Source organism: Ammodytes marinus (assembly GCF_949987685.1).
Source record: "Ammodytes marinus genome assembly, chromosome: 2".
NCBI classification, from domain to species: Eukaryota; Metazoa; Chordata; class Actinopteri; order Uranoscopiformes; family Ammodytidae; genus Ammodytes; species Ammodytes marinus.
The window spans coordinates 7,332,211-7,350,474 of record NC_137231.1 but is presented as its reverse complement, the minus strand read 5'-3'; the positions used below and the strand labels follow the sequence as shown (position 1 = coordinate 7,350,474).

At 39.5% G+C, this 18,264-nt stretch overlaps 1 protein-coding gene across 1 annotated transcript in view; it reads left to right on the top strand.

Moving 5' to 3' along the window:
* Positions 1–367: 367 nt before the first annotated feature.
* stxbp1b (syntaxin binding protein 1b) overlaps positions 368–18,264 on the top strand; it is a gene marked incomplete at both ends in the record, with an annotated part of 32,314 nt that continues 14,417 nt past the window's right edge. The window contains 7 exons of the mRNA XM_080042165.1: positions 368–404; positions 9,637–9,686; positions 9,815–9,896; positions 10,336–10,412; positions 12,938–13,016; positions 13,237–13,340; positions 17,796–17,944. Of these exons, the coding sequence (XP_079898291.1) occupies positions 368–404; positions 9,637–9,686; positions 9,815–9,896; positions 10,336–10,412; positions 12,938–13,016; positions 13,237–13,340; positions 17,796–17,944 (578 nt within the window). The remainder of the gene's footprint in view (positions 405–9,636; positions 9,687–9,814; positions 9,897–10,335; positions 10,413–12,937; positions 13,017–13,236; positions 13,341–17,795; positions 17,945–18,264) is intronic.

Below are 18,264 nucleotides of genomic sequence, written 5' to 3'. Positions count from 1 at the left end.
AAGTATTTTTAACCTGAAGAAAAGCTACAAAGTATAGACTGTGAGATTATCTTGCCACAAATGATGATCCCAAGGTCACGAATGAATTTAACAAAAAGTCCATGTTTCTGCACAAGTAGGCTCTTATGTTCGTACTCAAACACTCAGAGGGCTCTTTTTAGATTCAAATATTGTGCTATTTATTTATTTGTATTTGTCTAATACATTGTATTACATTTTAAAGACTTATTTTACCTAAGGCTTTTATTTTGTACTCATTTGGAAACGGAAACGTGTGGCCTATTTTTGCCTTACGAGCTTGACAGGTGTTGTTCCCACCGCCGGTCGGTTTAAAGTGTAGAAGTGGACACGCAGCAGAGGACTCATCATGTCACCACTTGGACTAAAAGCGATTGTTGGAGACAGTAAGGACTGTTTATTTTTATTTATAGTATGTATAGAATAATTAGTTTAACTTTTGTCATACTTAACAGGTTGACATAGCTGACTGAATGGTAATGATTTTAAATTCCGAAAAACCTTGTCAGTTAGTGTATGGGCATTGAACGGTCTATCCCCATAATGAAACCTTCAGTGCGATATAAGCGCTTCTTGCATTATGTGAGCTTTCTGATTATTATTGGTAATATAGAAGTACGCATCTCCTGGTGACGCTTGTTCGTGCGCAATTTACGCACAGACGCATCCGAATCACGCGGCTCACCAAAAGGTTATTTCTCTAGATTGTCAGTGATATATATATATATTTTTTAATACAAAACAAAAGGTGTGTAGTACTGGTTGACTCTGGAAGTTTCTACCGTATTTTGTCCCGTTGTAGGCGTGGGTGAAGTGTTTTTGCACAGAGTCCTGGCACACTCGCTGTAAATCCTGCCTCGTTAATCTTTGTCTGTGCGGATTAAGCGCTTTGCCGTCATCCTCAAAGGACTGTCTGTTATTGCCTGCCTCACTAAACAACTAAACGAGAGATTGTTTCTTCGCTCAGCTTCAAATCAACATCCGGACACATTAGTTCATTATTAAACATAATGTAGTTCGTTATTTTAATTCAGACACTGTCCGTGACGCGTTCAGAGGACGAAAGATGCGTTTATTGAAAATAATATTCAACCAACGTGGTTGACGACTTTTAATTTGAAGGCATTGAATAATCATGAAAGGAGACAAATCATTCCACTATGGTGAAAGGCTCGTTTATATTGGGAATTAGTAAATGCAACATTTTTTTTATTTTAGTTACAGTGTTAGATTAAATGGAGCCTCTTTGTAATATAGGTCCATATTTTATAAAGGGTTGATACATGATAACTTATGCTTTATTAAGGGTTTTGTAATGATTTATACTTATATTAATATATTAAAGTTAGTCTATATTAAACATCTGAGAGATCAATTACAGGACTTTGTATCCTTTCTATTTTGTAATAACACAGTTATTAATGCTGGTAATCAGTGTCAATATCATGTGTTATTTTGTCTCAGAACAGGTATAGAGTCATTTTAGGTATAGTCTGTCAATGGAATTTAACAACCATTTATTCAAGGCGGGATGCACACCTTTAAGGTAGCCTTTTTTGTAGGTCAATTTAATATTCTTATTTTTCATGCCACTTTACACTTCTACTCTACTGCAGTCGAACATGGAAACATTATAGTTTTTCTTACATCACTACAATTAGTTGACATTTGAAATGATTAGTCGACGAATAGATTCATCATTTGACAGTATGGGCAGCTATTCTAATAATCATTGAAGCAATTTTTAATAAGAAACAACAACTTCAAATATGAACATTTGCTTTTTCATTTTCATTTTAGTCCGTCTTGAATCATTTGAAGCTTTGAACTATGGCTTGGCCACAACAAGCGATTGTGACAGCAGCATTTTTACAAAGCAAACAATCTGATTATTATTTTCTAGAGAATAGAGTATTCACGGAGAAAATAATAATCAGATTAATCCAACACAAATCAATTCAACTTCACATCTCCTGATTTTCCTTTTAGACTTTTACTGAAGGAAGATTTTACAATGGTATACTTTAACACTTAGTCAAATTATCTGACTTCCACAGCAGAGGTTTATGAATTCAAACTGAACTAAAGGTAAAATGGCATTTCTCCTGCACACAGTACTAGATATGATAATACATCAACTACTATTACTGATGACCATATGGCACTTGATAATAAAAGGTATGCTTGGGGGTTTCTTAAAATCATCCCTGCAGTGTAATTGCAGGCCCACATGGTCAGATTAACTTGAGCTAACATAATATTTCTACGAAACAATGGTCTGGTAAAGGTATCACTTTGAGTCTCAGCCAGTCTGATACATTTTACAGATGCTCTGGTGTGAATCTATAGACTGAGTTGTGTTGCTTAGATCGGCGACCAAGACATGTCAGGGATGTTGTAGCCCTGCAGCTACATGCTTAAGATTCAAGATGGTTTATTTGTCATATGCACAACAATTAAAGCAGTTGTTGTTGTCAATGACATTCTTAAGTCCCACACAGTAAATTCCCCAGTGTTAAATATGCAGTGTCAAACTCCATTAACTCTATCTGAGTTAATATAACAACAGCTGGAGTAGAATGCCTCCTAGTGTTGGTGTCAATTTCGGTAGTTAAAAGACAGGGTGTAGAAAGTACTCTATAAGGCTTTAAATAACACTATACAGTGTATTTTTAACTCTATTTTGAGTTAATTTAACTCTAAAATTGTAACACTTTGAAGAGAGTTAATTTAACTCCAATTCTGAGTGGGACCAAATACACTCAGAAATGTTGTTAAATTGAACTCTTTTAGAGTTATTTTAACACTTCAAAATTTACTGTGCAGGCTCCTCTCAACAATGCAATATGTAGACGATGAAAATGTGTAATAGAAACACACAAGTGAAGAGAGCAACACCTGAGACACAAAGAAACACAACAGTAGTGCAAGGACACAGGGCAGATAAAAAAGTGTAGAGATAAGGTGCACCATGTACATATTAATGCAACATAACATTTAATTAAATGTAGACGAAATAGAATACTGTTCATGGAAATAAAAATGAAAATAATAATACATTTTGTGAAATAGGATACTGTACATGTAATAGGATAATGTTAATTATAAGATATATATATATATATACAGTATGTATGCTAAAATGATCAGTATGCGTATGTGCCTGCATGGACCAGGAGTATTAAAATACATAAGCTCTGTTGACAAAAACAACATAGTTTGATGATCACATATGATGATGGTGGAGCTATGATATAAGAGTGACAGGATCAACCCAACAGAGAGATTTATTTTGTATAATTAGTAAATGACTGTAAAGCACTATTGGCCAAACATATATTGATCTGAATATAGAGCCTTGATATCTATATATAGCCAAACATTTTTTTAATATTGTTTTCTGAGAGCCATATTGTTACATCAGGCATGTCCCACCGTAAACATTTTGGCCAAAGTACCTCTGAATCGCCACTGTATGAAACAAAATGACAATGTAGTCCGCCTATGTGGCATGACAATAAAGTTAAAACACTACTAATGTATTCAGATGAAGTGTAATGCTGCTGCCGAAGATTACATTTATTATCGACAAACATTTCATTAAATTAAAAAAGGACTAAAGTACCACTGTTCCCTTTGACCGATTTCTAGTTTATCTGTTGTCTATAATATCAGGTGGTGACTGCTGCTATCGGTGTATGAGTGTGTGTGTGTGTGCGTGTGTGTGTGTGTGTGTGTGTGTGTGTGTGTGTGTGTGTGTGTGTGTGTGTGCTCTCACATGAATGTGAATGGGTGAATGTGGCAAAACAATGTAAAGCGTTTTAGGACTGAGAAAATCAAGGAAAAGCAGTATATAAGAGTCCGTTCACCATTTTATCAAAGTCAAAATAATCATAAGGTGTAACATTCTCATTGTTTAGCTGGATAGTTACATGTATCATCATGTTCTGTATGAATCAAAGTAATAAGATACACTGGCACTGCATCTCACTGAGGTAGTGTTTACCAATGTCAGGGGAGCTGCTTTCTTTTGTGATCAAATCTAACATTATGAAAATGGCTTAGTGGAGGCCTGTGTACTTTATCTCACTTTCTGTAAACTGCTTGTCAAGTGGCAGCCCATTTTTTTCACAACATAATCCTGTTGAATGATTGGATAAACAGGACCCTTCACTTACGTATACATCATTCACTGTCATTAACAATATGTTTTCTGATAAATGATATGAACTTCTCCTTGAATCTTTGACCATCATTAGAGCAGTGTGTTCCATATTGTGTCAATCAAACTAAGCTGGCTCATTAATATTAATACGTATCAGTGTCATGATAATGTGCTAATGACACCCGAGGAGCTAAAATGTCAAGCTGTGGAAACAAGACGTGATGACTTTTATTTTGTAGTATGAGTACTTGTCTGTGTGTGTGTGTGTGTGTGTGTGTGTGTGTGTGTGTGTGTGTGTGTGTGTGTGTGTGTGTGTGTGTGTGTGTGTGTGTGTGTGTGTGTGTGTGTGTGTGTGTGTGTGTGTGTGTGTGGCGTCACATCCGCTGACACAGAAATGTCCCAGCAGGTCTGTAGCGTTGGGAGTGTGGGTTGGGCTAAGAGGATTGGGAGCAGATTAGAGTCAGTGATTGCAGTGGGGCCTGTCCCTCTCTCTCTCTCTCTGTCCCCTCAGCCTGGACAGATGCTTAAACTGGGACGCACGCTGCTCACAGCAACACAAATGAACGGATGTTGTGAAATGCTGCATTTAGTTTAGTGTACTTTATTTCGAACAGGTGAGAAAAACAGAAATAAAAGAAAATCGAAAGATTTGAAAAGAGATTTAAAAAAAGAAACATATTTTCTGGTGAATGATGAATTGAAAACAAAGCAAATGAACCAAAACAAAACAGAATAAAAACCCCAAAAAGATAATTAACATATTTAACATACTTACACATACATGGAACAGGGACTGAATAGTGGCTCACACGCTATCACTATGGATGGCTCCCTGGGTCATTTTGGCTGTGCTAAAGTCAGCATTACGACAGCCAATATCAGAAGGAGAATACAGCTTTTTGGAGCCTTCAACTCATTACTTTCTCATCGAATGGATATTATTTGATTTTTGTTGCATCTTTTTTTTAAATTAGTTTGATTGAATAACTGGTCCATGTGCCCAACAACACCACAACTGTAAATACAATAACAAAGGTGACTTACATAAACTCCGAACTCCCTGTAATAATTCTGCTGACGTCATTTATTTTGACTTTTCAGAATAAAGTGAACCGCTTAGAGTAAAAAGTCAGAACCTCTGCAATGCCTTTAATGAATGAAGTCTTTGTAAACACTCTCATTACCACCATATGGTTCTATTTAAACAATTGAGCACAGTCAAGCCCACTTTCAAATATTGAATTGTCTTTTTATTACATTCAGTATAACTCTTAGGCTAAATTAACATTCAGACACTTATAGCTGTTGAGAAGGATTTTGTGTAGTCCTGGTTTTATGTTGACAAGTGAAAAATTCAAATTATAAAAGAAAATAATTAATAAATAAATACTTTTATTTTTTTCGTTTCTTTGCCGGGTGTGTCAGTACTGTCCAATGTCTATTTTCATTGAGGGGAACATAAGAAATAAACCCCTATTTAATTACGCCTCTACACTGTCATCCCATGGCCACAATGAGGTACTGCACCCACAGGTAAAAAGTAAATGGGTAGTTAAATCGGTATAGTATTGAAGGCATGGACGGTGTCGCCCCCTGGTGACCACAGTGAGGTACTACACATATTTTTTTTTAATGGAGCTAAACACTAAATTAAAAGCATACATTTAGAAAACAAATCTGTGTGCAGCGTTTGGTGTTAGTTTCTTGTCTTAAATACCAACTTAATATTATGTCACGTATGTGTATGCACTATGGCCCACCATATTAACTGTCTCATTAGAATTGCCTATGTAGAAGCCCAGTGGCACTATAGCTAAACCTTACTAGCCAGCTCCTAAACAAACCGTTAGCCTAAGCTAGGAAGGACGCCAACATTTAGCCTAGTTTTCTCCTTTTAATATAAAGTTTCCAATGTTTGCTTTGTCGGAAGAAAGGTGTTGCTTCGTCCCTTTTTTCACAGATTTACTGCACTAGTACGTCAATGATTTGAAACGATAAACGGTCAATACAAACGCGAGTGCAGTTACACAGTGTGGCCACAGGAGGGCAGTATACCTAGTAAAGATAGAGACAATACACCATATTCCTTTCCGGTAAAAACACAAATTAAAAGCCTCATTAAGAAACGTTTATTTTGGAAGGTTTAACCGGGAGTATTACTTGTATGTGATTGCATCTAGCTTTACACATGGTTGTAGTTACGGTATGAGGCCACAGGGGGGCGACAACGTCCGTGTTTTGAATAGAATACCGCTTTAACTTCACTTTTACTTTCTTTGACTCAGTCATTATGGGTGGTGCAATGTGGACTGAAGTTTCGCGTGGGTGTTGTTTAAAGAAACTTTACTACAAGAGAGTAATCTTTAATAATGTAGAAGTTAGTGACAATAGTTCTTGCTTGACCTGATTAGCCAACTGTTTAATACAAACGTACATAACGCTAGCTTAAGCTAGTGAAGCTTACAACATGTAGCCAAACTTCCTCCTAAAATAAAGTTTCTAACGTGTGCTTTGTCAAAGTAAAGATGTTGTTTTGTCTGTTTTAATTCACAGATATTATCTGGTTTGTACATTGATGCTTTGAAACGGTGAATACATTTTAAAAGCGCGATTGAGAACAATTTGACTGACTCCATAATAAACCTGTAGGTGTAGTACCTCATTGTAATCACCAGGGGGCGACACCGTCCGTGCATTCAATAGTAAACCGATTTAACTACCCTTTCACTTTTTACCTGTGGGTGTAGTACCTCATTATGGCCACAGGATAGCAGTATAGAGTCGTAAAGGGCTAAGAAACGAAACAATTTAAAATAATTTTTTTTTTTTTTTATAATTGTTTATAGTTTTATTAGATACATTAAGTAGTTATTTTAATTAATTTGATTACATTTGTCTTTATCTAGTGTAGTGTAATCTATGTGAACTATTAATAATGAAACACTGACATTTGGACATAATAGCATTCGTGATAGTATTTCAAATAAAAGCATGGTTTCTGTTCTTGTATTTTTTTTCGATAAAATCAAAACAAATGCCAGTAATGCTCAAATGTGAAATAAATATCTTATATTTTTATCGTCACAGTCATAATTGTTGTAATCATGCACACAGAGCAGTCGCATTAATCAAGAATATTGCATGAAAAAAAATCTCCCGTTTAGTGAATATCTCATAATTTATTTTTATTTATTTTGTGTTTTCCATTTCAAATTTGAGCATGACTTAGTTCCTCAAATTCTGAGTAACTTTAAAAAAATTAAACAAAAAAGGCTGTAGGATAAATAAAATGCTTTGTTGATCTGTGAATTCAAAGTGTCAGAATATACAGTACTGCCCAACTGCTGCTTGCTTGCATGGAATTACGGAAAAATTAAGTGTGAGATTAAAGCACAAAATAAATGTGGGACACCGATGATCCGTCCAGCAGCCTTCACTGTGTCATCATGGCTTATGGTGTGCAACTAAAGCAGTTCTTTATAAACAATGTTGTCTGTCAGGCCGTCCTCGTTGTCTCCCACAAACACCCTCACACCTTTGGCACGCTTGCCTCTGCTAAAGGCATGAGCGAACACACTTTGGGGCAGGAACACTCCAACTCTGTCATTTTCCTGTCCTTGTCCTGCAGAAGACATGGGTTCAGGTACTTACTAATCAAATCAAATGGAATTGAGATGTGAAAACGCAAGATGCAGTGTTTCTCACCTTCATTGATAGTTACAGCAAAGGCCAGGCGAAGGGGGAACTGTCTGCGGACCACTGTGAAGGAGAACTCTGTCAATATTGTAACAAATTGCTGAGTGGATAATGTAATAACATTTTGCACATATTGTTCCAATTTATACATTGTGGTTCACCTATTACATTATGAAGTAAGCAAAATATATTTTTTCTAATAGTGTAATTGATTTATTACATTATAAACCGAATGAATGTATGGATTAAAGGGGTAATTGTACAATGTTAAGTGTAGTATGTATTAAAAGCATAGATAGTATAATAAAAGATGAATGACTAAATTAAAGATTAAAAGTCATGGCTCAAAGTGTTCATACAGAAAAACACACATTGGTTTTAGGTCATTCTTCTGGTCGAAAACAAAAATTATTATTCTGTTTCACGGTTGACACAAACATTACATTTTAAACCGTTCACTATCCATCTGTGCTGGTGAATTGTTAATTGTTTTCATTAAAACAGTAATCGGATATTTTGTCACAATATTTAGTGAGGCCTCAGTTCAAATATGTGCGCACACAGGCATTTGTGTATGACAACTTTCAGCAGATCATTTCAGGCAAAGCTATATTGAAAAGTGCTTTTACTGCATACAGCACTTGTTTAATCCATACCTGATTTCAATGTAAGGAAATCAGTACACTATTAGGAGAATAATATTTTGCTTGCTTTGTAATGTAAATAGAGAGCCAAAATGTAATTGGTGGATGCACCCAAATTACAGGGATTTTCTGTGCATTTCTGTTGTTAGGAAGGCCTTATGACATGAGAGATTCAGAGAGTATCAGAGATGTGATGTAGGCATTGTCTACATGTATTCAGAGCACAGGCCTCATTAAACATTTAACCCTGTTAAAAAAAACATGCAGACTTACCTCCTACATACTACTTTGGGAAGCAGCACATGGGTGTGTGTGTGTGTGTGGGGGGGGGGGGCAGTTTGGGCAGCAGCAACTGTAGGAAAATGTGGCAACAACAGTGGGTTAGTTGAAAAGTCAAATGAAATCAGTTTTTCTCAATATAGCCATATCAGCCATTTGCCTCAGCAGGCTTCACAGTACGCAAACAACAATATGACAGACACCCCCTTCCCTTAGACCCTTAGCTCATCTGAGGAAAAACTCCAGCAAAATAGATGTCACTTGTACAGAACGAAAATAATTATAACAGACAGCTGCTTCTGAAACTGAAAAATAGTGTGCATTTACAGAAGCAAAATGTAAATAAATAGCAACAATGGGCAAAGCAAGAAATGGTAGGTTAACTGTCACAACAGCTAATAAGGCAGCAACATAACTGTAGTGAATTAAAGCACGGCTTGTGTGTTGGAGACACAGAGTAGGCTATGGGCCAGGAGTGAGACAGAAGTAATAGGCTACAAATGACCGACGCTCAGAGGAGAGTCATTTAAAATATAGAAGTAGAGGAGGAGAGTCATTTAAAATATAGAAGAAATACAAATAACCGACTTAAAAAAATTAAACATTCCTGGGCAGTGTGACTTTCCGACTTTAAAAAATGAAACAGTTCTGGGGAGCGGGCAGTGTGGGGGAGGGCCCGGAGGGGCATATAACGCGTGAATACAAAAGGATAATACCATAGATAGTGGATAATACACATATGACCAAGGAGAGTCAAGTGCTGCCGACACGGCTCCTATTATAGTAGTAAGATGTGTAGACTATACTGACAATCCATGTTTTGTTTTTTTACAGAGATAATGAATGATGTCATCAAGAAGGCAAGAGAAAAAGGGAAATGGAAGGTAATGGTCCTGTTATTCTGATCATATTTGGAATCATCCCTGTGATTTTGACTGAATATGAAGAGAACAATGGATCATAATACAGTCCTTTGATAAAGAGCCCTTTGCTTTGTGTCACTGTGTTGTAGGTGCTGGTTGTGGACAAGCTCAGTATGAAGATGGTTTCCTCCTGCTGTAAAATGACAGACATCATGTCAGAGGGAATCACTAGTAAGTGCAACCAATTTTTTCCATTGAGGAACCGGGAACCAAACGTAAGACTAGAATATGTTTGTAAAATATAAAATTTAAAGGAGTGTCACTTGATCCAGAAAACTAATACGAACACATTTCACATTTACTACACATTTACATCATTACTGTGTGGCACTGATCTACAGACATATTCCAAAGGGTTTCAGTTGCTTTACTTTTCAAAGGACTCAACATTTCAAAGACTCGGCGTGACATTTGATAAGAGAAAATGACTGTAGCCCTTCAACTTTCATTGGTGTTTCTCAAGAAATGAAAACCTTAAAATGTTTTCTCTGAGTAAAGGTCAAGTTCTCTTCCTCAATATTATAAATCAAAGAGCATAGATTAGTCATATAGTCTAATAATCAATCAGATGAATGTGTATTGATTAACACTGTTTGCCTGTGCTCCACAGTTGTAGAAGACATAACCAAGAAGCGTGAGCCTCTGCCCAGCATGGAGGCTATCTTCCTGATCTCACCCTCAGATGAGGTAAAAGAGTACAACTACAGTAGCCTACAGTACAGTAGACAACTACAGTAGCCTACAGAATGCTTAGGATGCTATGATATTATCCATAGAGTTTTTTCATTGATATCCGATTGGCTTCTCTCATCCTACAGTAGTTATCAGCAACTGAGTAATTACACTTTGTTGTCATTTAAAGGTGCTACGAGGAACTTTTTAAATATTTCTGAAAGAGTCTTAATTTTTCCGATCATAAATTACATATAACAGCAAACGAGACCATCAGTGCAAAGAATGCTATTTTTCTATGGCTTTTATATATCACCCAGGAACAAAAGCTGGGGTATTAAAAACACTACCGCTTTTTTCCAAAGAGAGAGCAAGAATGACTAAAAACTGAAAGTTCCTCGGAGCACCTTTAGATACTATACAAAATTCAATTTGTTTGTGAAGAAGCTGCAGGGGAAATAAAGATTGTGGGTCCTTGTTCTTTTAAATGTCATGTCACGATAAGAAAGACAACACGCTGGATATTAATTTACATTAGGGCTGTCAAGAGATTAAAAAAATGTATCTAATTAATTACAGGCTCTGTGATTAATTCATCTAAATTAATCGCACACTTATATGACATTGTTATGCCTGTTTATAAACAACTGAAGGCCTATAGGCCACCGTTCGTCTCTCTCTCTGTCTCTCTCTCTCTGTCTCTCGTAACTTCTGTCTCCTCCCCTCAGCCAGGCTTCTACATTAAATATATTTAGGAACTACTAGCGCCGAAAGAAAAAAAACACAAAAAAACAAGCAGGCTAAATGACGCATCCCATGCAGGTCGTGTCCTCAAGATATAGGTGCAGCTCCGCTATCATCTCACCTCTTTTGCACCGGGTCAAAGGGCAATATAGAAGTGCGATTAATCTGCGTTAATTTTTTTAATCGCGTTAATTTTTCTGTGATTAATTTATCGAAAATAACGCATTAATTTGACAGCCCTAATTTACATATTTCTTTCCAAATCAAATCAAATCAAATCAAATCAGTTTTATTTGTATAGCCCAATATCACAAATAGACATTTGCCTCATTGGGCTTTACATTCCATACAATATGACACCCTGCCCTTACACCCATAGCTCGGCTGAGAAAAAACTCCCAGTAAAAAAAACCTTTACCGGGATTAAAAAAAATTAGAAATCTCAGGGAGAGTCGACAAAGTAAGGGATCCCTCTCCCAGGACGGACATACTGCAATAGATGTCATAAGTAGAGAAAAATCACGAAGGAGTTTGATCATTGACCAGATGTTTACATGGTAATACTAAAGTAAAGTGTGAATAGTGCGGATGCAGGAGGACTTCAGATGCTGCCAGAGGGGAGCCGGATCCACACCGTCTCATCTCCACCAGGGAAAACTGGAAGAGGACAGACAGGCAACCAATGAGCGAAGCAAAAATTAACTTAAAGATTGAACAAGCATGCGAGTAGAAAGAGTACTATCCTGATGGACGGTGAATCAATGCTGATGTGAGGCAATAGCAGGCGGGGAGCATCCGTTCCTGGGACGGCTGATTCCGCACAGAACTCGGAGTCAGTCGAGCAGCATGGAGAGTGCTTGGTAGAAAGAGGGAGAGATCCCCCGGGGCATCGCTCAGCCAATCATGGAAGATAGACAAAGGAGCACAAATGTTACGGAAAAGGATGAATAGATATTCTATAAACAGTTATCAGTTATGCATTTTGCATCTGCAGGACAATTTTGCAGTGGCATGACACCGGTACTCAGACCCAGACAAACCAAGACCGAGGCAGCCCCTCAGGCTATTAACGCTAAAAACACTGTTAAACAGTATGAACCCAATTAACATTGATTTACACTCATCCGTTCTCCGCCAACACTCAATCGACGCCAGCCCCCAAGACCCGGAGCCAGCCCCCCAGCACCCCGCCGCCAGCGAGCAAGCCCCAGCGCGGCACCAGTCCCAAGGAGGTCCGGGGCCACTGATAGAGAATAGAGAGTATAGAATAGGGAATAGTGAATAAAGAATACACAGCCAATGCACCGCTGCCACGAGAAGCAACCACAGCCGAACCCCCTGGACGTGGCGACCCGAACGACCCGCCCAGACCCGCTGGACCGGCCACACCCGGCCAATGAGGCAAGGCCAGAGGCACCGAGCACAAAGGGCGTGACGTATCCGCCGCCGCCACCGGCACACCCAGAGCCATGATCAGCCGGAGGGGCACCGACGCCGGGCAGCGAAACTCAGACGCCAACAGCGACGCCACAGGGCGGACCGCCAGGCAGGGATAAATGATTAAAAACTATTTAAAAACAGTTAAAACGCAAGTTGCATAGGTTGCTTCTAACCGCTCCGGGACAATCAATCCGCAGTTCTCCCGAGGCGATCAGATGCAAGCCACGTCTAATCGATTAAAAACATCAGAGTGTTTCCAATAACCTTTTGAACAGCGTGAAGACTTTTCCAAATAGTCATTCCCTTTACGTTAACAGTTCCTAAGCTAAACCCTTGTCCTCTGCTGTCTGTCTCAGTCTGTTGACGCTCTGATCGAAGACTTCAGAGACCCAACCAACCAGAGGTACCGAGCAGCTCATGTCTTCTTTACCGACGGTGAGTAGATACCTTCAACACTAACAATATATAGATAGATCTGCAAACTCACCCTGCGTTTAAATACCCATACTTCCCTTGTTATCTAGTATGGTAGAAAAAGGATTTAGGATGTCCCAATTCACGAGAAAATAACAACATTCAAGATTAAGAGAAAGTTGACATTGAACTAATAACTATCTCAGTCACTCAAGAATATTTTTTCTGTGAATCTTTGCAGCGATCCCAGACATGTTGTTTGGACTGCTGACCAAATCCCGCGCCTCCAAAGCCATGAAGGCCTTGACTGAGATCCACACCGCCTTTCTGCCCTACGAGTCCCAGGTAAGACACCTCCTAGGCTGGCCTCACACACTCAAATTCTGATACATCAGCTATGGTGGATGAGGTTTGGAAGGTCTTCAGTCAGCTGTGGGTAAAACCTAGCCTGGCTACGCCCGCCTACCTACTTCCGTCCAAATTTCATTTTCCCTTCAGTAGTCAGTCTGGGGCTGCGCTGAATTTGCAGGAAAATGTATTTCCGTCCAATCAGCGAACAGAGCGAGTGGCTGAGAACGATGACGTCGAAGTCGCGCTCCAGTTTCAGTTGAATGCTGCGTTCCTTTATACTCGGAAGTTGGAACTCGGAAATGTCCGACTTTGTAGTTCCGAGTTCCGACCTGTCTGTGATCCAGTGCATCTGCTCGGGAACGTATGGATGCCTACAACCTTTCTCATCCAAATAACTAAACATTAGGCTCTAGAAAGTTACCGTTGCTAGGTACCGTTAGATCCATAGACTACAATATGTAGTGAAGTCGGAAATTTACGAGTTCCCAGTACAACTGGAACGCACCGTCAGAAGCCGGTTCATGACATACGTTACGACCAAACGTTATGCGATTGGCTGGCTGATCCAGAGTGGCACTAGGCAGATCCAGTATTTTTAAACTTCAACAGACACCCGCCTACAAGTGAGTGAACGTTTGCTAAATACAGCAGTTCCAGACCTTCTGTACAAATGAAATGAAGTACTATGGTCTGGTAGCACCAGGCTAGGTAAAACCTGCAGAGAAGCCTTAATCTATATCTTTTTCTTCAAATCGTATTTTTGGACTTTACACATCACTTAGGCACAGTATAGATGTTTTGGATGGAGGATGTATGGATGGATACGCCTTCCAAAATGCCCTGTCTGATCTGATTGGCCCTGTATCCAACTGCCAGTATGAATCTAACTACCAGTTACATTCAGGGGGATCTGGGGGTGTGGCTTATGATGTGGGCATCATCGAAAGTAGTCTTTAGGAGGTCCAGGACCTTCTGTCAGCAAAGGCTGTTGAACCCTTGCAATATATGGGGAAACAACAGGTCTGTGCTGTAGGCTACCTTCTCTTTAGCAAAATGAGTGGATATCGATCCCTTTTCTCTACACCTCCTTATGATACTGACAAAGTCCCTCAACAACAAAGGGCTACAGTGCTGAATCGGAGCAGGCCGACAGACAGACTGACATACAGACAGTGTGTTGTGTTGGACAAGCTTGAGCCTTCAATCCTCTGCTGTTGTCCTGGAGTTGGTTGTAATCCTAAGGGGGAGGGACACATTACACCAGCCCCGCCCCCACTGCCTTCCAGTCATGCTTTGACCTGATAGGCTGTAGTAAGCAATGCTCATACTCTGCAGCCAATGGTAGCGCAGATAAGGGGCCACTCACACTAGGGCCGCGGCCCCGTGCCAAAGCTCATTAGCATACTAAAGTCTAGAACGTTTGGCTAGTGTGACCACGCCATCCGTATTCCAGCACGGAACAGCCCCTTGGTGGCCAAAGTACAGATGCTAATGAGATGACACGCGCACAAGCAAGCGCACAGGCGGCGTTCCTGACGTGAATTTATTAAGGATGCATTGTCCGTTAACGTCCGCTGCCTTACTAGTCGGCACCAGAATTGCCCACCACTTGGACTTGTAGCTATAATGTGTGAGAATTAACGTGTGTGTAAGCCTAGGTGTGGGCTAATAAAAGAGGGAGAGAGCTAATTAGGTCGGCTCAGAAAGCACAGCAAAAAGGTTTTCGTGTTTACTCACGTTCGTCAGATGATTTTTTTTCTTTTTCCTCCCGTCAGCTGTCATAACTGCATTTACGCATGGCGGTGGAGACGCACCCAAAACAACACACCGCGGCCCGGTGATAAGGAAACAGTAGCCTACACTAAGGTTTAACAAGAAACTTTATAAAGACACTTAAAAAAACGATCTCTGCCCATACAAAAAGTTCTGACTTGGATTTGATGGAGTGATCGATGTGTACAAAACCATCCGGATACATATGGTCTGATGACGGGCCGTTATATTAATAATAAACAGCGTGCTGCACAAATATGAGACTGTTCACCGCGACCTATTACGTCAAGACTACATTTAAAAAAAAAACAATAGCTTAAGGATTCTCGTTGCTCTAATGTGGAAGTGGAATATTTGATGCAAATTTGGCCGGATGAAAATATTCACAAACAGTCGTATAGCCTACAAGTAGCCTAAGCTCCAAATCCTAAACGTGCACGGTGACGTAGGCAAGGTGCAAGTGTGCCCAGGCCACGAGCAGTGTGAGCACGGGCCTGCGGGGGGAGTGGGGAGGGGGGGGAATCGTGCTGAATCGTGCTGAGCACGGAACAGGCAAACGGCACTATGAGTGCGCCCTAAGATGTGTGACAAGAGAAAACACATGTTAACATGAGGGATTCAGTAACAGTACACAGGGCCGCCGCTGCCTATACGCAGAGTACGCAGACTGCGTAGGGCACCAAGTTCCTGGGGGGGCACCCCAAAAAAAAAAATTATAATTATAATTTTTTTTTTTTTTTTTTTTTTTTTTTATTAAAAAGGAAAAAGAGATGGTCCGGGGCCCCCCCAAAATAGTTTTTTTTTTATAGTTCATGATAATCATTACATTACAAAAAATATATAAATTAGTTATGAACAGGCCCATCGTTGTTTTTTCTTAATTGTGTAACCTATCCAGGGGTGGATTACTGCACAGGCACACCGGGCACAGGCCCAGGGGCCCAAGGGCTCAGGGGGGCCCTTAGCCAGAGATACTGATAGTAACTTTTCATGTTGCATAGTCAAAGAGCTCAGTCACTGATGTCAATAACAGGGTCCAAAAAGGAATAGCCTAAATATAAGTACTCATTAAAATGTAACAAGATAGAAATCATCATGGGCCCCTCAACTAGTAGGGGAGAAATACAAAAGCAAGTTAAAAACAACAGCATTAGTAGCTCTGTCTAAGGGGGTTGAAGGCCCCCTCACACATACACAAATAAACTTTATATGTGTGAATTCTAAATTGTTCATATCCACCCTTTATCTGTTGAAATGGGCCTCTCCATCATAGAACATGGGTCTGCAGACCAATCTACTGTTTTTACAGTTGCAGAGTAAAGAGTGCTACCTGTTTAAGAAAAATCTGAAAAATAATGTTCCTTCTGCATCTCAGGATTTGATATCTCTCTAGTCTCACAATTTCCTCACAAAGTGCACCAGATTGATGCATTTTACTTTAAAAAGGTAAAAAAAAATCCACCCACCCCCAAACAAGGTACAGGGTCCCTCCAACAATACCCCAAGATCCTGTGGGAAACACTGACTTCCTTAATATGTTTTTGCCATTAATTGTATGTATCCGTGTAGAAAATTTAGTGTACCTGACTGGATAGGGACAAGTGGGGGGCCCTTTAAGAGTGTAAGCCCAGGGGCCCATTATCTCATAATCAGTCTATGATCCTATCACTCAATTCCTTTGCAAAGGCAGTTTTTTCACAAGTTAAGCTGTTCTTTCTTTTAGTAAATGCTGGCAAATGTGCCAAAAAGCAGTCGCAGAGATCTTGCAACGGCAAAAAAATTTCGCTCGCGCCCTGCGGACGCGAGCTTCTGGGTGTTTTTTTTTTTTGGGGGGGGGGGGGGGGCATCACTGACAATTTCTGCTTAGGGCACCCAAAAGCGTAGCAGCGGCCCTGACAGTACATATGTGTTTTTCACAGTGTGTGTGGTTTTAAGGTTTTAATAAGTGTCAGCTTTTGAGTGCTTTTAGTCTGTTGGCCAATATTATTACTGCTTATTCATAATTCTCTTTATAGTCAATGTTTTGTGATATTGGGCTATACAAATAAAACTGATTTGATTGGATTTGTTAAAACATCCTTGCTTTGGGTCATGTATGGGAGAATGTATAGCAAATGGGTCACTCTCAAGACATTAAAGACCCAGGAGGTGAACAGGAGCCCGAGCACAGCAGCATAAGGATCTTATTACATGGCTTATAACTAAAAGTCAAGGAAGCAAAATATTGTTTTAATTAGAAATGCTTGTATTGCTTAACGTACAATAACATTCCTCCATAGTTAACTAACTTACTCACGTCTTCTTGACTGGAGTCTTTTCAGACATTAACCATGACTCAGAAGTGACCTGTTCCTCCACATATAATCTACATTCAAAGTGATGCAAAAAGTATTCCATTGGTTTTCAAAGGACCAGTATGTAAGTGTTTGTAGACATCTGGCAGCAGATTGATATGACAGTAAAGCGATCCATCAGAACAATGTCCTTAAAGGCAATAGCAACAGATGCGTTATCCTTTACAGCGGGCATTATCGAGGAATAATTGCCATAGATTGCCGTTATTTGACCGATCATAACTCAGCATTTATCAGCGCTGTGAAATAATATGGTCTCCTCATAGACAACCACTGTAGTTGGGATGGGTCTCATGTTGTCTCTCTGTCATGCTGTGTGCAGGTCTTCTCCCTGGGTAAAGTGGATGCCTTCCAGGACTTCTACAGCCCCTTCAAGGCCGATGTGAAGAACAACATGCTGGAGCGCTGTGCTGAGCAGATCGCCACCCTCTGTGCCACGCTCAAAGAGTATCCAGGAGTCCGATACAGAGGGTGAGACCTGCAGCCACAATCACATTCAATAGTTTGTTTTAAAGGTGCACTATGTAACTTTAGGTGTGTCAGAGAAAGTGAACATTTTATAAGGTGTATTCTCATATCTTAATCTTAATAAATAAACTTTCCCTCACATGAAAATTGGATCCCTGGAACACTGTTTGACGTTAGAAAGCTATCTGAATAGTTTCACTGTTGTCAATAGGGTTAAACATTAAAGATATCATCATGAAACTTTGCATAACATTTTTTTTTATATTCCTACATGTTTTCAGAAATGTTTGAATGAATATAAATACTTAGATGTGAATTTGCAT